The sequence below is a fragment of the Bactrocera tryoni genome, chromosome 5, assembly GCF_016617805.1.
Source record: "Bactrocera tryoni isolate S06 chromosome 5, CSIRO_BtryS06_freeze2, whole genome shotgun sequence".
Classification (NCBI taxonomy): Eukaryota; Metazoa; Arthropoda; class Insecta; order Diptera; family Tephritidae; genus Bactrocera; species Bactrocera tryoni.
Window position 1 is genome coordinate 31,383,824 of NC_052503.1, and position 21,827 is coordinate 31,405,650.

Consider the following 21,827-nt stretch of genomic DNA (forward strand, 5'->3'; position numbering starts at 1 on the left):
ATGGCGTAGACACCGCTTACGCCAAGTTAACTAGTCGCGCAAAAGGGAGGCGTCTGAGCGCCAGAACCGGGCAGCCGTTGGAAACTAAATCAAGCCTTATCCAACAACTCAAAAAATGTGGTCAAAAAATCTGGTGTGTTCCACTTAGTTGCTCAATGTCTCTTTAGATGGATCATAGGAGCAGTGGAATATGTCCCGTTTCAGTCGGCTGAAAAAGCTCCAGTTTCTCATTTCGCTGAATCTACTTTTCCCATTTCCGGAAGTTACCTACCCTTAAGTGCCCTGTGCTGACTTATAATGTTATTAAGTTTGCTTTTATCTAAAGTTTAGAGGTTTTTGGTCTGAACCTCATCAATACTATCTCAAAGTAATGTGCATTGGCATTCAGCTATCTTTTTCGTAAGCTGAATAAGTGCAGATTGCCGTAAGTCCTAAAAAGCTTGGTATAAAGTTTCATCCTTTACATATGTACATAATTTGGTTCATATGAGTTGTCTCCGAGCATCTGGAGAGTTAGGATAAACATTTTCGTGCGACGTGTTACTGTGAGTGGTGCAAGCCGAAAATGCAACGTTCGTTAGAGTAGAGGTACGCTGCTCATTGTTTTTTCTGACATCAAAGGCATCGTTCACCATGAATTTGTTCCTTCTGGATAAACCTTCAACGCTTAGTTTTACGTAGAAGTCCTCAAGAGGCTCAAACGAAGGGCCGATCGGGTCTGGCGAGACATCGCAGCCGATTGGAAGTTGCACCAAAACAACACCCGGCTCACACCGCCTTTCTTGTGAACAGCTTATTAACCAAGGCCGGCAACCCAACTTTCCGCAGCCGCCCTCAGCCCAGATGTGTCCCGTCCGGCCTGTTTTGTTTTGTTTACTTGCCTTAAAAGGCCGTTGAAAGGCAAACACTTTGAGGCGAAAAAGGGGATCCAAGCAGCATGCACTTTATCTCAAGACTATTCCGGAGAATGCCTTCAGTGACGCCTTCAATGCTTGGAAATCGCGCTGCAGCCACGCAGAAGGAGCTTATTTTGAAAATTATTAAAAAATTGTAACGATTGGTTCAATACATTTTTTTAAATCGACTCGGTTCTATTACTTTCCGAACAAACCCTGTATATACCGTGCTAGTTCATAATGAAACCGTGTCGTAATTATCGCGTTGCATTCGCTGATTAGACTGGATAACTTTTTAAAATTTTGAACACGCTTTGAAAATTGCAATTACTTAATGAGAACTAATTATTTTATGGCTCTTTAGTCAGTACCACAGAGCCTGCAAAAAAATTCACAGAATTGTGTTTTGAGACACATAGCTGCATGAAACCTTTGGTCCGCGTAATGATTTTGTCGTCTAATATCTTTCTAATATGCATATTCTTGAGTGTGGTAAGTGCGATTTCTTATACGATCAACTTATGAAATTCCATATTATTTCCATAATTAACAGACATGGGTGGCGGCCGAACCGAAGGTGTATATTAAGTTTACGAATGCGCACTGCGAGTCCTTCAATAAATCCTGGGTGGTGATTAACGAGTGTCGTTTGCGTGCGATAAAACGAGATGTGACGGCGCTCAATATAAATATATCATTTTTGCATCCAGCCGACGATATTAAGGTATGTTTGTTGTTATGGGGATTTCTTTTCTGAAATTACAATATATCAAAGTCGTTTTCTAATCATTACTTTAGTTGAGCATTGCTTACTTGAAGAAAGCCAACGGCTATAAGCCTTTTGTGCTGAATACGACTGTAGATACTTGCGAATATTTCCAGAAGAAGAATAATCCCATTGCCAATTTGGTGTTTCCATTTTTTGTACCCTTCAGTAATTTCAATCACACTTGTCCATATGTTGTGAGTATATACATACATATGTATTTCAGTATTAAATATGTATTTGGTTCTTATATATTAGATCTGTTGATTTTACAGGGTGATCAAATCGTAAAGAACTTTTATCCGAAGAATGAGATAGTTAGACTGGTTTTACCGATGGGAGATTATCTTGTGATGTTGTCATGGATTCTAAGCAAAAGGAAGACTTTTGTTACCAATGTATATTTCACTTTTAATGGGTGAAATTTTGATCTGGACATTGGACTATATAATATACTGTACATCTTTGTTTTATATAACTTCTCCACATTTTTCTATAAGTATTTTGGGTAGCAACTTTGTAGACGTTGAGGACGTATTTCAGTATCACTAGGGTTTGTTGTTTTTAAAATCGAATTATATTTATTTTGATGTTGCTCACGATTAATATTTTGGGTTTATGACAATCTGGTTTTATTTTAGTGTATTAGCATGATCTCCAAGCGAGAAGCAATTATCTTCTTAAATGATGGAAAAACATTTAACAATAAACTCCACAGGACGGTCCTTGGTCGGCAGCACTTCAGCCATCTATTTGGGGCTCCGCACTAACTTAGCCGTTATCTCTTTATTCGCTGAACTACTTCAATGTCTTTGCATATCGTTCCATCGACTGCGGTATTCGCCGTTACCAATGCGCAAAGGACCATAAATCTTCCGAAAAACGTTTCTCTCCAAAACTCGTCCATGACTCTGCACTATATAGCAGGACGAGGATGATGAGTTTCATGTAGAATTTGGTCTTTGTTCGCCGAAAGAGAGGAAATTACTTCTCAATTGCCTACTAAGTCTGAAGGACCACATGTTGGCAAGAGTTATTCTGTCTTGGATTTCGAGATTGACGTTGTTATTGGTCACCATTGCCGGTTACGTTTTAGCATTGGGACGCTTCATTTTTGAACAACGCCAAACCGTTGTTTTTTTTGTGAATGAAATAGAGCGAAGTCGCTTGGGAAGGTCGAGCAGTTTTCGTTCTTACACAGACTGTATTTTGTACATTTTCAATTTAAGGTCTTATCGAAACTGCGTCAAGTTGTTTAATAAGTCAATCCGAGTTGTTACGAATGGTACCGAATCGACTCTCCACGGTCTTCGTGTACACACTCGCAGCTAAGACTGCGAGCAGTGATTCTTTTGCCCATGGCTAAGTTTTCAAGCATATCTTTTGGGATCTCTCTCGACTTTCTTTTTGCATTAGATTTGGGTCTTTTAGTACGAACATTGAAACGCTTCATAACCAAAACATTAAACAGAATGTGTTAAAATGATCCATATGAGGTATTAAGATCATTTGATACTTTTCTGTTGCCAACACGACGATTTTCAAGCTCTGTTAATTTTCGCTTCACTGAATGTTTTGGGCCACTCAAATTCTCGCTTTCGTGATAAAGCAGACCTTACAAAGCACTGCAACATTTTCAACGTTTCCGTTGCCGTTTTTCATTGGAAACACAAAATTTCTGGTGATTTTTTCAACGATTTCGTGGCCGCTTTTCAATGGAAGCACAAAATCTTTGCTATTCAGTAACAGGTAGGAAGAAAAAAATTTTTCCCGGTCAATTTTGATCAGTCGGTACTTGCTATTCCCCTCATCCCCACATACCAGCAAATGAAAGGCTTTAATGAAATTGTTCTTAACGTATTTCTTTTATTTAAATTGAGTAATTTTTATATAATTTATTTTCATATGTTGTAATTTTATTTATTTATTTGTATGCCTTCATAATCAATAATGTTTGTTTTACGTGTTGTTGTGTTTCAAATTTCGTTACTAATTTATATTTAATATTGGTTATACCTAAAAATAAAGAAATTCATACTCAAATAATTTGATAATAATTGAAAAAAGTAATAAAAAAATAAAAAAAATTTACATAAAAAATATTTAAAAAATTTTTAAAATTTTGAAAAAAAATTAAATAAATAATTTGAAATATAAAAATTAGAAGGAAATTTGATATCTAAAAAAAATTAAAAAACAATTGGAAACAAATTTAAAACAATTAGAAAATTTAAACAAATAATTAAAAAATTAAAAGCAAAAAGTAGATATTGAAAAATTAAAAACTTTAAATAAAATCAAAATTTAACAAATAAATTTTAAATAAGTAATTTGAAATTTAAAATTTTAGTAGAAAATTTGATATTCTGAAAGAAATAATTGGAAAACGATATAAAGATTTAAAATATAAATAATAAATAATAAAAAAAACAAAAAAAATGTAAAAACCAATATTTAAAATTAAAAGTTTTGAAAAATATAAAAACTTAAAAAAAAATGAAAATAATTGAAACTTAAAAATTTATAGAAACAATTAAATATTTTGTAAAAACAAAATAAAAAAATTAGGAAAAATATTGTAAATTAAAAACAAAATAAATTTAATTTTAAATTATATTGAAAATTTCAAAATTTTTGAAAATTGATTACAAAAATATTTGAAAAAAATTAAATAAGTAATTTGAAATTTAAAAATGCAGAGAGAATTTCATATTTTGAAAAACAAGTATGAATAAAAAAATTTAAACACAAAATATTAAAAAATTAAAAGTTTTAAAAATTCCAAAATTTAAAAAAAAAATACTTACAAATTTGAAATTAAAAAATTTAGAAAAAAATTAATACAAAAAAATTTGGGAAATATAATAAAAAATAGACCAAAAATAATGAAAAATTAAAAATTTTGAAAATAAATTTAAAATTATTGAAAATTTGGTATTTTGAAAAAAAAAATAATGAAAAGAAATTAAAATAATATAAAAAAATATATTTTTAAGAAATTTAGAAAAAAATTTTGAACCATTTATAGTTCGTGAGTTTGCAGCTATAATATTTTCGTCTACGTTAGTTTTTTTGTTTTTGTTCTTTTTTTATTATTTTCATATTCTGTTTGTGTATTGCATCCGTTATTTCTTTTGTCATTATTGCATTTTTCATTTATTTATTTAACTTGTTTTTTTTTTGCAGTTTTAAATTTCCTTTATTTTATTTACTAACGATATTTTACGCTATTTTGCTCTATAGTGTATGTTGTCTTTATTAAATAATTATGTGTTCAATTAAATTACTTAAACTTACGTTACGTTTACGTTTACGTTTTGATGAACATTAAAAATTTTTATTTTTATTTTTATTTATATGTTTGTTTTATTTTTCATTTTCTTCTTTTACTCTCATATTTATATGTATGTATGTGTATATATATTTTCTAATTCTATCAACTCGTATGTCTTAACTGCAAAACAATGATTTATTTTTGTTATATACATTTAGAATAACACACAGCACTGCTTGGCATCGTTTCCACTCACGCCACAACTGAACCAAGTGAGATTGAGCTTGGTTTGAAGGAATATTTGAAGTTCATTTACGTTTTAAGTTCGTAATGGGAACGGTGTTGTATGTTTGAAAAAATTTTTGTTTGAAAAAATGTGGTCATCTTTAAACCCACATGTAATCAAGTAATTACAGCCAGCTCTGTCGCATGGAAAGCTCAACCACGCAATGCCGTTAGAGTCGATTTTTAATTACTTAGAATATTATTTATGTAATCAAATATTCGCATGAATTATTAGTTTCATTTCTCAGTGTTAACGTTTGGTTTTGATTTCGTGGCCTTACTAAATAATTTCAATTTTTACCATATTTTTTTTTTTGAAAAACTCGAAAATCTTTAATAAATAGTAGTAATGAGTTAAATAAAAATTAAAATATTAAATAATTGCAAAAAAAAACAAAAATATTCTTATTTAAAGCAAATTACAAAATGAAACTGAAAACTAAATACGAATTGTGTTGCAATTTCAAAATTGATGCTTGTCATAATTGCAACAAGAAAACTTGGAATTAGGGTTTGGACAGACTGAGGAAAAATACTTAAATGCCACTGATTACAAAACTAATTTTATGCTGAAGTAATTAAAATCAGCTGTAAAAATATTTTAATTAAATAGAGTTTGAATAGAAATCTGTTTTCAAACTTAATCAATGATTTTATTTTTCTTGTCAAAATATAATAATAGTAGTTAAAAAATAAAATAAATAATTGAAATAATAAAAACTATTCAAAATAATTTCATAATTATGTCTGAATAATGACATGAATAATTCTAGAATACTTTGTAGCATTACTTTCTCTTTCTTCCTTATAAGCAAGGAGGTATCTACATAAGTAATCGGCAAAAAATTTGTTAAAAGGTACGGTCATTCCCTAAAGCTTTTTTATGAAAATAAAGTTCTATATAATCACTTAATAACGGCAGCTATTCGTAAATGTAGCCTCATTCCTTTCATTACATTTTCAGAATAGTGCTTTGATCAGATCAGATTACTCGTAAATGTCGTAATTAAAAATTTATTCAGCTCAAAATCAATTATAGATATAATAATCATATATAATTTCAAAAACAGAAAATATTTCAGTTAATTGTTATTAATCGTTAGACTAGTTATCTATAGGTGATTTCAAATATTTTCCGTCTCACATGGGCAGTCAACGCTGACGATGCATACAAAAGTACTTACAAGTAATTATTATGACAAAATTATAAGTAATTATTTTACATACTTTATAAAAAAAACCAAAAAAAAAAAATATTTTAGTAAAGTACTTTAGAAGTATTAGTGGTAAGACTTCAGAAGAGAATTGGACGCAGTAATACCCAAAACCATACACTTTCAGTTATTATCCCTAATCGCACTACATTTTACTCAATGGAGCACATTATGGTATATAATTATGGAACCATAGACTTAAGGCCATCTCTAAAATGTTTAAATAAGCATGAAAGAATTGTTCAAACTACTCAAACCACTAGAGTATGTGCAATTGAAGTGAAACAACTCTCGATAAGGAGATGCCGAGGGTGCCGAGTAAAGTATAATTTAATTTTGACCATGAGTTAAGGCTTGAAGTTTAATGCAGAACAATGGAAAGGAACAAAGGTCATAATTTTCACTAAATAGGTATTGACCCATGTTCAAAAAAAGTGTCCAGCTGTCTCCATATCATCTTCTTCAATGCATATTTGACAAGTTTGAGGACGCAACTTATCAAAATGTTAAGTCTCACCGAGGGATTTCAGTTAAGACACCTATTTTCCGAAACATAACTTTGTTATACTTTAGCTCGACAAGATAGTAGTGCTCATTAAAGCGAGCAGAGAAATGTTCGATGTGGAAGAACTTTTGCTCAGTTCAACATGAACTCAAGAGAATTTTGCGAGTATGAGTGGGAAATGACATGCTTAAAATTTGCTTGAGCGACAAATGGTCCGATCGCTATCAAATCTTTTTTTGCATGTTGTATATTTACGTCTATCTACCAGTTTTCCATGCAAGAAACGAGCAAAATTTCGGGCAAAATTAATTTTTTTTTTAACCGCGAACATTTTGTCAATTTTTTTTATATTCTGTTTTCGAACCTATTCATTGTGTGGACTTCTAGTGAGAATTTTAGAAATTTAGGGAGAAATTTAGAATCTTAGAAGGCCGATATCACTGCAACTGTGGCTGATCGTTTCTTAGTGCCATCGGAGATCATGTGTAACTCGAAAAATATTTTATTTTTTCTTCAAAAATTTTACTAAGTTTTCTTAAAATATGTAAAAATATAAGCTTAAAGCTTTAACAATGGATACAGTGGTTTTTTTTTAATCCCAAAAATTGTCTTTTTTCAGGCTGCCACACTTAGCTGAAATTTTTCAATTACAAAAACGTGAAAATTTCAAAATTCTGCAAAAAAATTATATGTACATATCTATATAAAAAATGAATCGCCAAACTGTATGTACACTCATAACTTTTATACGACTGAACCAAATTTGATAATTCTTTTTTAAATGTTCGTCGAGGTTCAAGGATGGTTTTTACGGAGAGAAAAATTCGACTAATTGCAGGAAAATCCCTAAAAAAGCACTTTTCTTTTTCCTATACAAACGAATGAATGTTTGTTTGTTAGTAACGCTAAGAGAACGGCTGAACCAATCTTGATGAAATTTTTAGAGGATTTTCGTTGTGGATCAAGGAAGGTTTAGAAATAAAAATACCTTATACTTTTCATGAAGAAAAGTCGAAAAATTGGACAATTCCAAAAAGTAACTTTTTTCCATACAAATTTTTTTTCAATTTTTGTTTGTTTTTTTTTCAATATTATGATTTGTAAATTATTTGAATCGTTCAATTTCGGTTGCTTACTTTTTTATTCCGGCTATTCAAAAGAAAAATTATTGAAAATTATTCAGTGAGAACTTTACGTGTGTTTCACACAAAGAGGTCAATTGCAGATTGAACTTTGTTACGAAACCACGAAGAGTTCTCCCTAATATCGGTCGGCATTCTTTTTGACATCAACGTATGGCAGCCCAAGGCAAGGCAAGGCAAGAAGTACTTTCAGGATGCGGTGACAAACGTGCGGAATTATGGATCGTGGCCGATCAGCAAACGACACGATGTCACAGCATGACTTTTCAAACAACAGTTACGATGTTTGATTGACTTTATCTTGAAGCAACGTATGTGGATGTGGTGCTGTTGGATGCTAGATGTACTTTGTTGAGTGGCAAAAGAGAGGTTTTCCGCATTCTTCTTTGGATGATGGTTACACCAGATCAAATTGATGAAATCATTTCTGCGGAAATTCCTGATGACGAGAAAGATCCAGTATTATACGAAGTGGTGGAAACCAATATGGTTCATCTTTTCGGTTTGTATGTCTGACAATAAATGCATGAAACACTATCCATGTGCTTTTCTTTCGGAAACACAAACTGGAAATGATGGATATCAACTCTATCGCCTCGCTCACCAGATAACAGAACATTCAGCAATCAACTTGCAAGATTGAATATCGAAGTTGACAACACATGGATCGTACTATATTCACCATTATTGTCTAATTCACATTCAAAACTCATATCAACGTTTAATATTGCAGTTTGGTGAAATCGATAAAATACGTTTGTAAGTACATCACCAAAGGAAGCAACATGGCGATTATTGGTCTTGAACGATACGGTCGATACGTGAACTGCAATAAAGCGCTTTGTAGGATATTTACTTTTGCAATTCATGAACGTTTTCCGACTGTTGTGCGTCTCGCAGTCAATTTGGAGAATGGCCAAAGAGTGTATTTCAACCCAGAGAATACAGTACAGTCAGTGGAAACACCGCCAGCAACAAAACTAACATTGACGAGTTTTTTCTCAACTTCCGCAGTGATCCGTTTTTGAGAACATTGCTCTATTCGGAAATACCCTTATATTATACATGGCAAGGCCAACCAGTAGATGTACATTCAGGTGCGTTCTCAACTAATGCATTAGAACGAATTTACACAATCCACCCGAAAAACTACCTTCGGTTGCTATTGATTAATGTACGCGGTTCAACTTTATTTGAGTCATTGCGTACTGTGAATGGTACGGTGTGTGCAAGTTTTGGAGAAGTAAGCCAGCAATTACAATTGCTGGAACACGTTAATCACTGGAATGAAAATGAAGTTCGCACACTTTTTGCGATAATCATTTCGACATATCAGCCTTCAAATCCGCGTCAATTATGGGATTCTCGTACGAACAAAAATAAAGAAATTTAATATTCTAGGCGATTTGATACTCAACAGGCTAGTGGTAGTTGAGCCGAACACATACATATCTAGCCTATATATAAATTATTCTATTTCTGTCATTCAAAGTGACGTGTCATTATGAAACCGTGTCATTATGATCGCATTGCATTCGCGAATTAGACTGGATAACTTTTTAAAACTTTGAACACGCTTTAAAAATTGAACTTATTCAATGAGAACTAATTATTTTATGGCTTTTTAGTCAATACCATACAGTTTGCAAAAAAATCACAGCATTGTGTTTCGAGACACAAAACTGTATGAAACCTTTGGTCCGCGTAATGATTTTGCCCAATATCTTTCTAATATGCATATTCTTGAGCGTGGTAAGTGCGTCTTCTTATACGATCAACTTTCGAAATCGATGTTATTTCCATAATTAACAGACATGGGTGGAGGCCAAACCGAAGGTGTATATTAAGTTTACGAATGCGCACTGCGAGTCCTTCAATAAATCCTGGGTGGTGATAAACGAGTGTCGTTTGCGTGCGATAGAACGAGATGTGACGGCGCTCAATATAAATATATCATTTTTGCATCCAGCCGACGATATTAAGGTATGTTTGTTGTTATGGGGATTTCTTTTCTGAAATTACAATATATCAAAGTCGTTTTCTAATCATTACTTTAGTTGAGCATTGCTTACTTGAAGAAAGCCAACGGCTATAAGCCTTTTGTGCTGAATTCGACTCTAGATGCTTGTGAATATATCCACAAGAGGAATAATCCCATTGCCAATTTGTTGTACCCATTTTTTGTACCATTCAGTAATATAAATCACACTTGTCCATATGTTGTGAGTATATACATATGTATTTCAGTATTAAATATGTATTTGGTTCCTATATATTAGATCTGTTGATTTTACAGGGTGATCAAATCGTAAAGAACTTTTATCCGAAGAATGAGATAGTTAGACTGGTTTTACCGATGGGAGATTATCTTGTGATGATGTCATGGATTCTAAGCAAAAGGAAGACTTTTGTTACCAATGTATATTTCACTTTTAATGGGTGAAATTTCGATCTGGACATTGGACTATATAATATGTAACTTCTCCACACTTTTCTATAAGTAGTTTGGGTAGCAACTTTGTAGACGTAGAGGACGTAATTTAGAATCACAAGGGTTTATTGTTGTTATTGTCGAATTATATATGTATATATTGATGTTGCTTGCGATTTTATTTGTGATTTATGGCAATCTGGTTTATCTATAAATATATATATATATCGGAATATATATTCAGGGCAAGTAATGGAATCTGAAGCGCAGTTTTCTGTTTGCAAAACAGAAAAAAGTCATATGGAGTCAAATCTGGCGCATACGATGGCTAAGCGAAGTCAGTCTCAGTCATGCTAGAATGTAGCGGTGCATTATCGTAGTGAAAAGACTCTGTATTTTCTGCCCACAAATCTGATTCTTTACAATGAAATATTTTACTTAAGGGGTTATATCCACTTGCGAGGCAGAAAAAACGCGTTTTTTTGTGAATTTTTTCCAAAGAGGCATTTTATTTTATACTTTAATGGAAAAAATGTACTTAAACAGAATTTAATGTACTTTAACAATCAGTGGTTTATTTAAAAAAATATTGGATCCCCTAGCTCCTGTAGATGATGTGCGGAGAAACGTCCAAAAAAGTGCTTGGCGGTGATCAAGATATCTCTGGTCCAAATTATCTGAAAACCAAAATCCAAAAATATTTAGTTTTGTGATAAATAAATACAGGTAATGATCGAAGGTCTAGTAAAAATTTTGATTTTTGACAAAATGGCGGCTGTTCAAAAGAAAATTCAGTTTTTCGAAATTATTGTCCAAAACCTTATTCCTTCGATCATTACCTGAAAAATATATCTGAGTAAGTCGTGTGAAAATTTCAAACCGATCGGTTTAGCGGTTTCGGAGAAATTTTGATCACCGACTTTGAAAACACGGTTTTGAGATAAACGCGTTTAAAGTTTCGGGAACGGCTACTCCGACTCGTGCTCCGCCTACTTTCGAACGCTCATATCTCCGAAACTAATTTTCGGATCGATTTGAAATTTTCAGAGAATATTCTTGAATATATGTACATTTAAACAATGAAAAAAAATCGATTTTTTGAGAATCACAAGTGGATATAACCCCTTAAACATTTCGAAAGGCAGTGTTAAATTTTAGTTGAAATTTCTCCCGTGTCAATTTTGATCAGTCGATACTTGCTTTTCCCCTCATCCCCACATACCAGCAAAGGAAAGACATTAATGAAATTGTTCTTAACGTATTTTTTTATTTATTTCATTTTCTTTCATTTCTTTATTTTTATTTAAATTTCTTGCTAAATTGAGCAATTTTTATATAATTCAATTTCATATGTTGTAATTTTATTTATTTATTTGTATGCCTTCATAATCAATAATGTTTGTTTTACGTGTTGTTGTGTTTCGTTACTAATTTATATTTAATATTGGTTATACCTAAAAATAAAGAAATTCATATTCTAATAAGTTGATAACAATTGAAAAAAGTAATAAAAAAATCAAAAAATTTTAAATAAAAATATTTAAAAAATTTTGAAAATTTTGAAAAAAAATTAAATAAATAATTTGAAATATAAAAATTAGAAGGAAATTTGATATCTAAAAAAAATTAAAAAACAACTAGAAACAAATTTAAAACAATAATTTGAAATTTAAAATTTTAGTAGAAAGTTGGATATTCTGAAAGAAATAATTGGAAAAAGATTTAAAGATTTAATATATAAAATAAATAATAAAAAACCAAAAAAAAGTAAAAACCAATATTTGAAAATTAAAAGTTTTAAAAAATATAAAAACTTAAAACAAAAAATTTTAAATAATTGAAACTTGAAAATTTATAAAAAAGTAAATATTTTGCAAAAACAAAATAAAAATAAATTTTAAGAAAAACATATTGAGAAATTCAAAATTTTGAAAATAGTTAGCACAAATATTTGAAAATAAATTTAAAAATTCAGAAAAAATTTGATATTTTGAAAAAAAATATGAATAAAAAATAAAACACAAAATATTAAAAAATTAAGCTTTTTATGAACTCTAAAGTTTTGAAAAAAAAAAAAAATTACAAATTTGAAATTCAAAAATTTAAAAGAAAATGAATAAAAAAAATTTGGGAAATATAATAAAAAATAAACCAAAAATAATGAAAAATTAAAAATTTTGAAAATAAATTTAAAATAATTGAAATTTTAAAATTTGATATTTTGAAAAAAAAAATTAAAATAATGTAAAAAAGTATTATTTTAAGAAATTTTGAAAAAACTTTTGAACCATTTATAGTTCGTGAGTTTGCAGCTATAATATTTTCGTTTACGTTAGTTTTTTTGTTTTTGTTCTTTTTTTTATTATTTTCATATTCTGTTTGTGTATTGCATTCGTTATTTGTTTTGTCATTATTGTATTTTGCATTTATCTATTTAACTTGTTTTTTTTGCAGTTTTAAATTTTCTTTATTTTATTTACTAACGATATTTTACGCTATTTTGCTCTATAGCGTATGTTGTCTTTATTAAATAATTATGTGTTCAATCAAATTACTTAAACTTACGTTACGTTTACGTTTACGTTTTGATGAACATTAAAAATTTTTATTTTATTTATGTTTTATTTTTCATTTTCTTCTTTTACTCTCATATTTATATGTATGTATGTGTATATATATTTTCTAATTCAATCAACTCGTATGTCTTAACTGCAAAACAATGATTTATTTTTGTTATATACATTTAGAATAACACACAGCACTGCTTGGCATCGTTTCCACTCGCGCCACAACTGAACCAAGTGAGATTGAGCTTGGTTTGAAGGAATATTTGAAGTTCATTTACGTTTTAAGTTCGTAATGGGAACGGTGTTGTATGTTTGAAAAAATTTTTGTTTGAAAAAATGTGGTCATCTTTAAACCCACATGTAATCAAGTAATTACAGCCAGCTCTGTCGCATGGAAAGCTCAACCATGCAATGCCGTTAGAGTCGATTTTTAATTACTTAGAATATTATTTATGTAATCAAATATTCGCATGAATTATTAGTTTCATTTCTCAGTGTTAACGGTTGGTTTTGATTTCGTGGCCTTACTAAATAATTTCAATATTTATGTACCATATTTTATTTTTTGAAAAACTCGAAAATATTTAATAAATAATAATGAGTTAAATAAAAATTAAAATATTAAATAATTGCAAAAAAAAAAAAAAATATTCTTATTTAAAGCAAATTACAAAATAAAACTGAAAACTAAATACGAATTGTGTTGCAATTTCAAAATTGATGCTTGTCATAATTGCAACAAGAAAACTTGGAATTAGGGTTTGGACAGACTGACGAAAAATATTTAAATACCAATGATTACAAATCCATTACTAATACTATGCTAAAGTACATAATTAAAAACAATGATTTTATTTTTCTTGTCAAAATATAATAATAGTAGTTAAAAAATAAAATAAGTAATGGCAAAAAAATTCAAAAACTTTAACTAAAACTATTCAAATAATTTCAATTATGTTTGAATAATGACACAAATAATTCTAGAATAATTTGCAAACATTACTTTCGCTTGATTTATTCTCAGAGAGAATGTATGCAACGTTACCTTCTCTTGCTTCATTCTAAGAGAGCAGGTATCTACATAAGTAATCGGCAGAAAATGTGTTGAAAAGTACGGTTAAAGACTGTATTCCTTCCCTAAAGCTTTGTGAAGATAATAACGTCCTATATAATCACTTAATAACGGCACCTATTCGTAAATGTAGCCTTTATGGGAACCTCATTCCTTCCATTACATTTTCAGAATAGTGCTATGATCAGATCAGATTAATCGTAAACGTCGTAATTAACAATTTATTCGGCTCAAAATCAATTATAGATATAATAATCATATATAATTTCAAAATCAAAAAATTCTTCAGTTAATTGTTATTATATCGTTAAACTAGTTATTTATAGGTGATTTAAAATTTTTGCCGTCTCACATGGGCAGTCAACGCTGACGATGCATACAAAAGTACTTCGAAGTAATTATTATGACAAAATTATAAGTAATTACTTTATCAAAAAACAAAAACGAAAAAAAAAACATTTTAGTAAAGTACTTTAGAAGTATTAGTGGAAAGAATTCATTTATAGCCAGACCTCAGAGGAGAATTGGACGCAGTAAATACCCGAAACCATACACTTTCAGTTATAATCCCTAATCGCACTATATTTGACTCAATTGAGCACGTTATGGTGCTCTTGACTCTCTCGATAAGGAGATGCCGTGTGCCGAGTAAAGTATATTTTAATCTTGACCACGAGTTAAGGCTTGAAGTTTAATGCAGAACAATGGTGAGGAACAAAGGTCATAATTTTCACTAAATAGGTACTGAAACATGTTCAAATTTGTGAAAATTGTTTTGTCCATCCAAGGCTGTTTTGGATTTGTGAAACCTTGGAAAATTGTGAAACGAACAAGCAACTGGTATTAATCAAATAGAGTGGCATTAACAGAGCAGGCATAGAATTTCGATATATAGCTTGGGTTAGGTTAGGCTGACACAAATAATCTCACTTGGAAAGCTAATGATGTCCGTCCGTTGTGATGTCCCGAACTGCTGTGTATGGATCAAAAAGACCGTCACATAACGATAAAACGCCTAGAGATGATTCCTGAACCGAAAGTTCGACATGAAAAAGTGTCCAGCTTCTTCGTTTGAGGACGCAACTTGTTAAAATGTTTAGCCTCACCGACGGATTCCAGTTAATACACCGATTTCCCGACAGATAACTTTGTTATACTTTAGTTCGACAAGATAGTAGTGCTCATTAAAACGAGCAGAGAAATGTTTAATATGGAAGAACTTTTGCTCAATACAACATGAACTCAAGAGAATTTTGCGAGTATGAGTGGGAAAAGACATGTTTTAAATTTGCTTGAGAGACAAATAGGGCGATCGCTATCAATTTTTTTTGCATGTTCTGTATTTATGTATGTCTATCTACCAGGCGTTTGATCTGTTAGCAGCTTATGTATACAGCTTTCTATGCAAGAAACGAGCAAAAATTTCGGACAAAATTAATTTTTTTTTAAACCGCTGACATTTTGTCAATTTTTTTTTTTTTTTTTCGCGAACATGTTCATTGTGTGGGCTTCTAGTGAGAATTTTAGAAATTTAGGGAGAAATTTAGAATCTTAGAAGGCCGATATCACTGCAGCTGTGGCTGATCGTTTTAGTGCCATCGGAGATCGTGTGCAACTCGAAAAATATTTAATTTTTCTTCAAAAATTTACTAAGTTTTCTTAAAATATGTAAAAAATATACGCTTCAAGCTTTAACAATGGATACAGTAGTTTTTTTTTATTCCCAAAAATAGTCTTCTTTCAGGCTGCCACACTTAGTTGAAAATTTTCAATTACAAAAACGTGAAAATTTTAAAATTCTGTAAAAAAATTTAAATCTTAATTATAAAAATAATTTTAATGCAAAAAGTTTTCAATGGCATAAAAAATAACTAATTACACTAGTCAACAAATCTGAAGGAAAAAATTGCGACTGTTGTGTTAAATGGTCTGTTGGGTGTTTGAGTTGTCCTGATTACGAATTTGAGTTCGAAATTTTCCATCACGTACAGCCATTTTTGTCATTTTAGTAAATCATGGTGGTTTTTTGACCCCCACACCCCTTGACAATTATACATGTTAGTGTTTTGATTATCGGTTTCGGTTTTAGTAACCCAAAAATTAGCAAGAAACGGACGCTAACATTAATTAGTGTTATTGTTTACTCTTCAGATTGCAGATAAAGAGCTTTATAAATATTTATTTATTAATGTATTGGGTATTATACCAAAAGAGTAAGTCAACATTACAAAAAAAATATATAAATATATTATAAAACAAATTTCAAAAAAATAAAAATAAGAAAATTAAAAAATATTAATAAGTTAAAACAAAAGTTAAAATTAAAAAAAAAAAAAGTATGTAAAAACTACAAGAGAAAATTAAAAAATACTTTTAAATTTAATTATAAATTAATTCAATTAAAAATATTTGTAAATTTTTATTAATTAAATTTAAAAAGTATTTGTTAATAAAATTAAAGGCATTTTTGAACAAAATTATTCCAAATTTAATTAACAAAAAATTTTAAATTAATTTTAAAAGTATTTTTAATAAAAGTTTTAATTAATTTAATTAATTAATTAAATTTTAATTAATTATAATTAAATTTAATTAATTAATTAATTAAATTTAATTAATAAAAAAATTACAAATAGTTTTAAATTTAAATGTATTTTTTTATTATGATAAAATAAAATTAATATTTAATTTATTAAAAAAATATTTTTAAAAATTTTTTCATGCAACTGACTTACATAATTGTCCACTATTCAAAAAATTTTGTATACCAAATCTATTTTTAATAATTATCGGTAAATTTTATTATATTTACTATCATTGCTTATGCTTCAACTATTCATTACAATAGTGTTATAATTTTTTTAATTTTATTGTTATTATATGTATGTATATATATATATTATTTAAATATTCAAGTGCAATAAAATTATACCGTTACGAGATATTTCCACTACCGTTAGTTATTAGTATTTTAATTACATTGTATTCATGTTTCATTTTGTGTTTCCTTTTTTTCATAATTTTGTTTATAATGTTATATTTTTTTAATTATTATATAATATGTACAAAAAGAACATAACATTGTTGTCGCTATTTTCACTTTAAAAACCTTTTTTGGCAGTGCATTGAAAATTTTAACTATTTACGAAATGACTTAAATCATTATGCGATTTTGTTGTGTTTTGTTTTGTTGCTTGTTTTAATAATTATTTATTTTGTTTTTGCTATTTATTTGTGTTACTTTAGTTTAATGTCATTTCACTATTTGTTTTTATTTTTTTTTTTAATTTGCATTCTTATTGTTTTGCTCATTTTTTGTTGGTTAACTGTGGCGCTAATGTTGTTGTGATTTTTTGTTTTTTGTATAATGTTTTTTATTTCTAATTTTTGTATTTTTATTTATAATTTTTTTATATTTTTTATTTATAATTTCAGTATTTTCAATTATTTTTTTAAACTATTTCCTTTCGTTTCATTACAATTAATTTGCCTAATTAATTTATTATATTTGTTAATAGCTACGATTATTGTTGTCACTATTTTAAATTTACTTGTATTATTTTTCAATTAATCTAATTATTTTTCCTTTAATTAAATTATTATTTAAATTAAATCATTATTTTTCATTATATTTTACTTCTATTTTTTTAATTTTATTAAACTTATATTTACATACAGTGTTTTTTCGCACAAGGTACATTCGATTTGAATTGTTTTTCCTTTTTTAATTAATTTTATATTTATTTTTCGTTTTTGTGTTGTTGTAACACTTGCTTGTCGCGCATTTTTTGCTTGTTGATTTTTTCTTTGAATTTTCGTTTAAATTAATTTTAGCTTAATTAATTACTCAAATACGCTTATACATGTGTGTGTGTGTGTGAGTGTGGACTGGTGTGTGTCATTCAAAGAAATGCAAAAGTGAGAAACATACAACAACAACAACGAATTGCTTGGTCAAATCAAGTTACTTAAATGATTTTTGTTTTTGTTTTTCTCTTTTGTTACCTTTTCTTCATTTCATTTTAATGGAAGACAGTAGTCGTATTTATAAAAAAAAATCACACAAAAATTGCACACCGATTGCAAATGCGAAATTCTTGGTTCAAATTGCGAGCAGTGCCTTTAGAATTCTGGTTAAGTGGCAAGTGTGTATTTGTTGTGCTTCTAAGTACTTTACATATGCCTATTTTGCTTCGAATAATTTTTTCATTCAAATTACTGTTTTTTTTTTTAATTTCAGCCATTTAAATGTTTGTTGAAGAGAAATTAATTCGCAGTATTTTTTTTTTAAATTATAGGAACTTTATAGCATGAAGCTGCAGTGGTGTGTGTATTAAGTGTGCGCTCTTAAAGCTTAAAGCCCAGAAAAAAGTTCGCGGAATATCGAAATTTGTGTTATATTGTGTCACGGATTCATATACTATTAAAATTTTAACATTCAAAAAACAACCATAAAACAAAAATAAATTAAAATTTTAAAAACAGATATTTTTACAAAAAAAAAGAATATTGTAATAAAAAATAAAAATAAACTGATATTTAAAAAAAAAAAACAAATTGTATTATTTCGAACAAAAATTTTCACAAAAAATTTAATTAATAAAAATAAAAATAAATTGCAAAATTCTTAAATTCATATTTTTACAAAATCAATTTTTAATAAAAATTTTAATTATAAAAATAAAAATAAGTTTCAAAAGATTTTTTAATTGGTGGATTTCAAAATTTTTTTTTTTTTTTTTAATTTTAAAAATATATACATAAAAGATAAAAATAAAATGAGAAATTTTTAAAATTTAAATTTTTCCAAAAAACAAAATAAGTAAATCAAAACAAATTTATAAAAACAGTTTTAATATCAATTCTTTTATATTTTATTATTTCAAACAAAAAATATTACTGAAAAAAATTAAAAAACTTACACAGAGAATGGAAAAAATTTCAAAAATAATTGACAAAAAAAGAAAAATTAAAACAATATTTATTTAAAACAAAAAAATATCCTTCCAAATCTGGAGTCAAATTATTTTCGAATTTGAAAACATTTTTCAAGTAAAAACTATGTTTACAAAAAAATTTAAATATAAATATATACAAAAACAAACTAAAAATATTCAAAATTAACATTGTCCATAAAAAAATTATTCTAATAAAAAAACTAAATAAACGAACAAATTTATTTAATAAGATGTAGAATCAAATTATTTTTTAATTGAAAAAATATTGCGACGAAAAAAAATTAAAAAACAATTTGTAAAAAATTTTAAAAAAAAATATTTATTAAAAATATTTAAAATTTTATTTTATTTTGTATTTTTGTTTCATTTTCAAAAAAATTTAATTTTTTTATTAAAAAATTTAAAAAATAAAGTTTTTTTACTTTGTATTTTTGTTTCACTTCCAAAAAAAATTGTAATTTTTTCAAAATATGCAGAAAAAATATTATTTTTGCATTAAAAATAGATATTTTACAAGAAGAATTATTTAAATAAATTTCTAAAAGTAAATATTTGAACAAAAAAATAAAGCAGAATATTATTTTATAAAAAAAATTAAATTAAAATATTATAAAAAATTATTTTTAATTAAAAAAAATATTTACGCAAAAAAAAAAATATATTAAAAAAATGAGAAATACATAATATTGAAAAAATAACGATATGTATAATGATAAGTAACGGCTTAAATACTATAATAAAATATTTTTTTCCCAAAATATTAAATAGGATTATTTTTTTAGTTTCAAAAATATATTTATTTAGACAAAAAAATACAAAAAAATTTCTCAGAGGCAAAACACATGCTTACAAACTAAATAAATATTGTATACAATCAAATATTTTTTTAAAAGAATAAAAAAAAATATTTCTAGTAAATAACAAATATTAAAAAATTAACACTGAAAATTAAAACTAAATTTCTGTTTGATTTTTCCAAAATTAATAAAAAAAATACAAATATTCAAATTTACTTGAAAAAAAATTTTACAAAAAAAAATTATTTTATTAAAAAAAATATTTAAAAAAATACAACACAAAATATATAAAAAAACAATATTTACAAAGAAATAATTTACAAAAGAAAAAATAATTAAAAAAAATTAAAAAACAAAATTTTTTTACTTAAAAAAACTATTTTAGAAAAAATAAACTGAAAAAACTTTTCACTAAAACAAAAATATTCATAGTTTTGCATTATTTTATAAAAAAAACTAAAATATTTTCACTTGGCGCGCGCGTACTTTAACTTTTAGATTACTCCCTAAATACTTGAAAAACATGTATTTGTTGTTGTTTTAACACTTTTAACCTATTGCGCACGCATTTTGCTCTTTGTTTGCATGTACTTTAACGTCTTATCTAATTTATTTGTATTATTATTTATTATTATATAGTTGTGTTTTTTGTATTTTTTTTTTATTTTCAACTAATATTTTGCTTTTGTAATTCATTATTTAATCATTAATCATTACTTCTGCTGAATTGATATTACAAAATTGCGTCTTTTCAAATTCCATACGATTTACAACTGAAGTCGACTAACAACTTTACACATTTACTTATTATAAATCTACACTTTATCGTTATTTAGAATATTTTTTTGCAATTTCTTAAAATTAATATTTTCATAAGTATAATTACATATATAAAAAGTAATCTGTTAATAATCGAGCGAGAATGAGTCGTAGTCAGTGCGAGTCAAAGTAAAAGCTTTTGTAGAATTAAACGAACACACAATAAGATCAGACTGAAAGGTTTAGAATTTGCCATCGACCGATTATTTAGCTAAAGGTTGTGTCGCAGGACTTAATTACATATATGTACATACTTGTATGTTCATATTTTATATATTACAGGAAACATTAGGACAGGAAAATGTAACTGTTGTGGAACGATAGGCAGCTGAAAGTCTCCACAGAAGCTTCAAGGAATAGTATTATACTTAATATGGATCGTTTTTATTGAACATCGATAAACTTTGATGAGTAACGAATCGAAGAAACAACTCGCATGAATTATTTATTCTAGCACAATTGGTATGTGAAAGATAATACGACATTAAGATAGCAGTAAATTTACTGTTCCGGAGTGTAGCCACCATCAGAGAAATGACCATCCACTCAGATAGCAGCGCCGCGATAATAGTCAAGACTCGCTATTATAACATCGAGTGTCTTTGTGATAAGATTAGTATGGGAGCCAGGACACAGCGGAATCACATGAAATTGTAAATCTAATGAGCTAGCGAGGAAATGGGAGCGGGTCGGTGATCCCGTAAGCTCTTTTGTTCTACTACCAGATAGCTGGGCTTCGCGGGGGCTTGGGCAGCGCTGGGCCACCGTCGGTAAATACGTTTTCGGAATATCCTTTTGGACCAAGATCGATCGCAAAAGATCTAGTGATCTCTTAGATCTCAGTAAGGTGAGCCTTTCCCTAGTGGTGGGGCTTTTAACAGGCCATTGCCCTATTGGCGTCCATTCTGTAATGCTAGGATTCTTAACACACGCCATCTGCAGAAGTTGTATGAAAGAAGGTGAGGTGGAAACAATCTTTTGGAACCATTTAAAAAAGACTAAATACTAAAAGGTGCTCCATGTATGGTTGCCATACGAGTCAACACAAAAAAATACTAATAGCCCGAACTCCCATCTGCATATCGCAAGAAAATCGATGTA

At 28.3% G+C, this 21,827-nt stretch overlaps 2 protein-coding genes across 2 annotated transcripts; both read left to right on the top strand.

The window, feature by feature from the left end:
- Positions 1-1,306: 1,306 nt before the first annotated feature.
- Positions 1,307-2,084, top strand: LOC120777103. The gene is made up of 4 exons (XM_040108239.1): positions 1,307-1,388; positions 1,450-1,620; positions 1,695-1,859; positions 1,938-2,084. The coding sequence occupies exons 1-4, from the start codon at positions 1,320-1,322 to the stop codon at positions 2,082-2,084; spliced, it is 552 nt and encodes a 183-aa protein (XP_039964173.1). The 5' UTR covers positions 1,307-1,319.
- Positions 2,085-9,699: 7,615 nt separating this feature from the next.
- LOC120778046 lies at positions 9,700-10,641 on the top strand. The gene is made up of 4 exons (XM_040109721.1): positions 9,700-9,834; positions 9,895-10,065; positions 10,140-10,304; positions 10,379-10,641. Exons 1-4 carry the CDS (start codon positions 9,769-9,771, stop codon positions 10,523-10,525), a joined length of 549 nt encoding a protein of 182 aa, XP_039965655.1. The 5' UTR covers positions 9,700-9,768; the 3' UTR covers positions 10,526-10,641.
- The last annotated feature ends 11,186 nt before the right edge of the window (positions 10,642-21,827 follow it).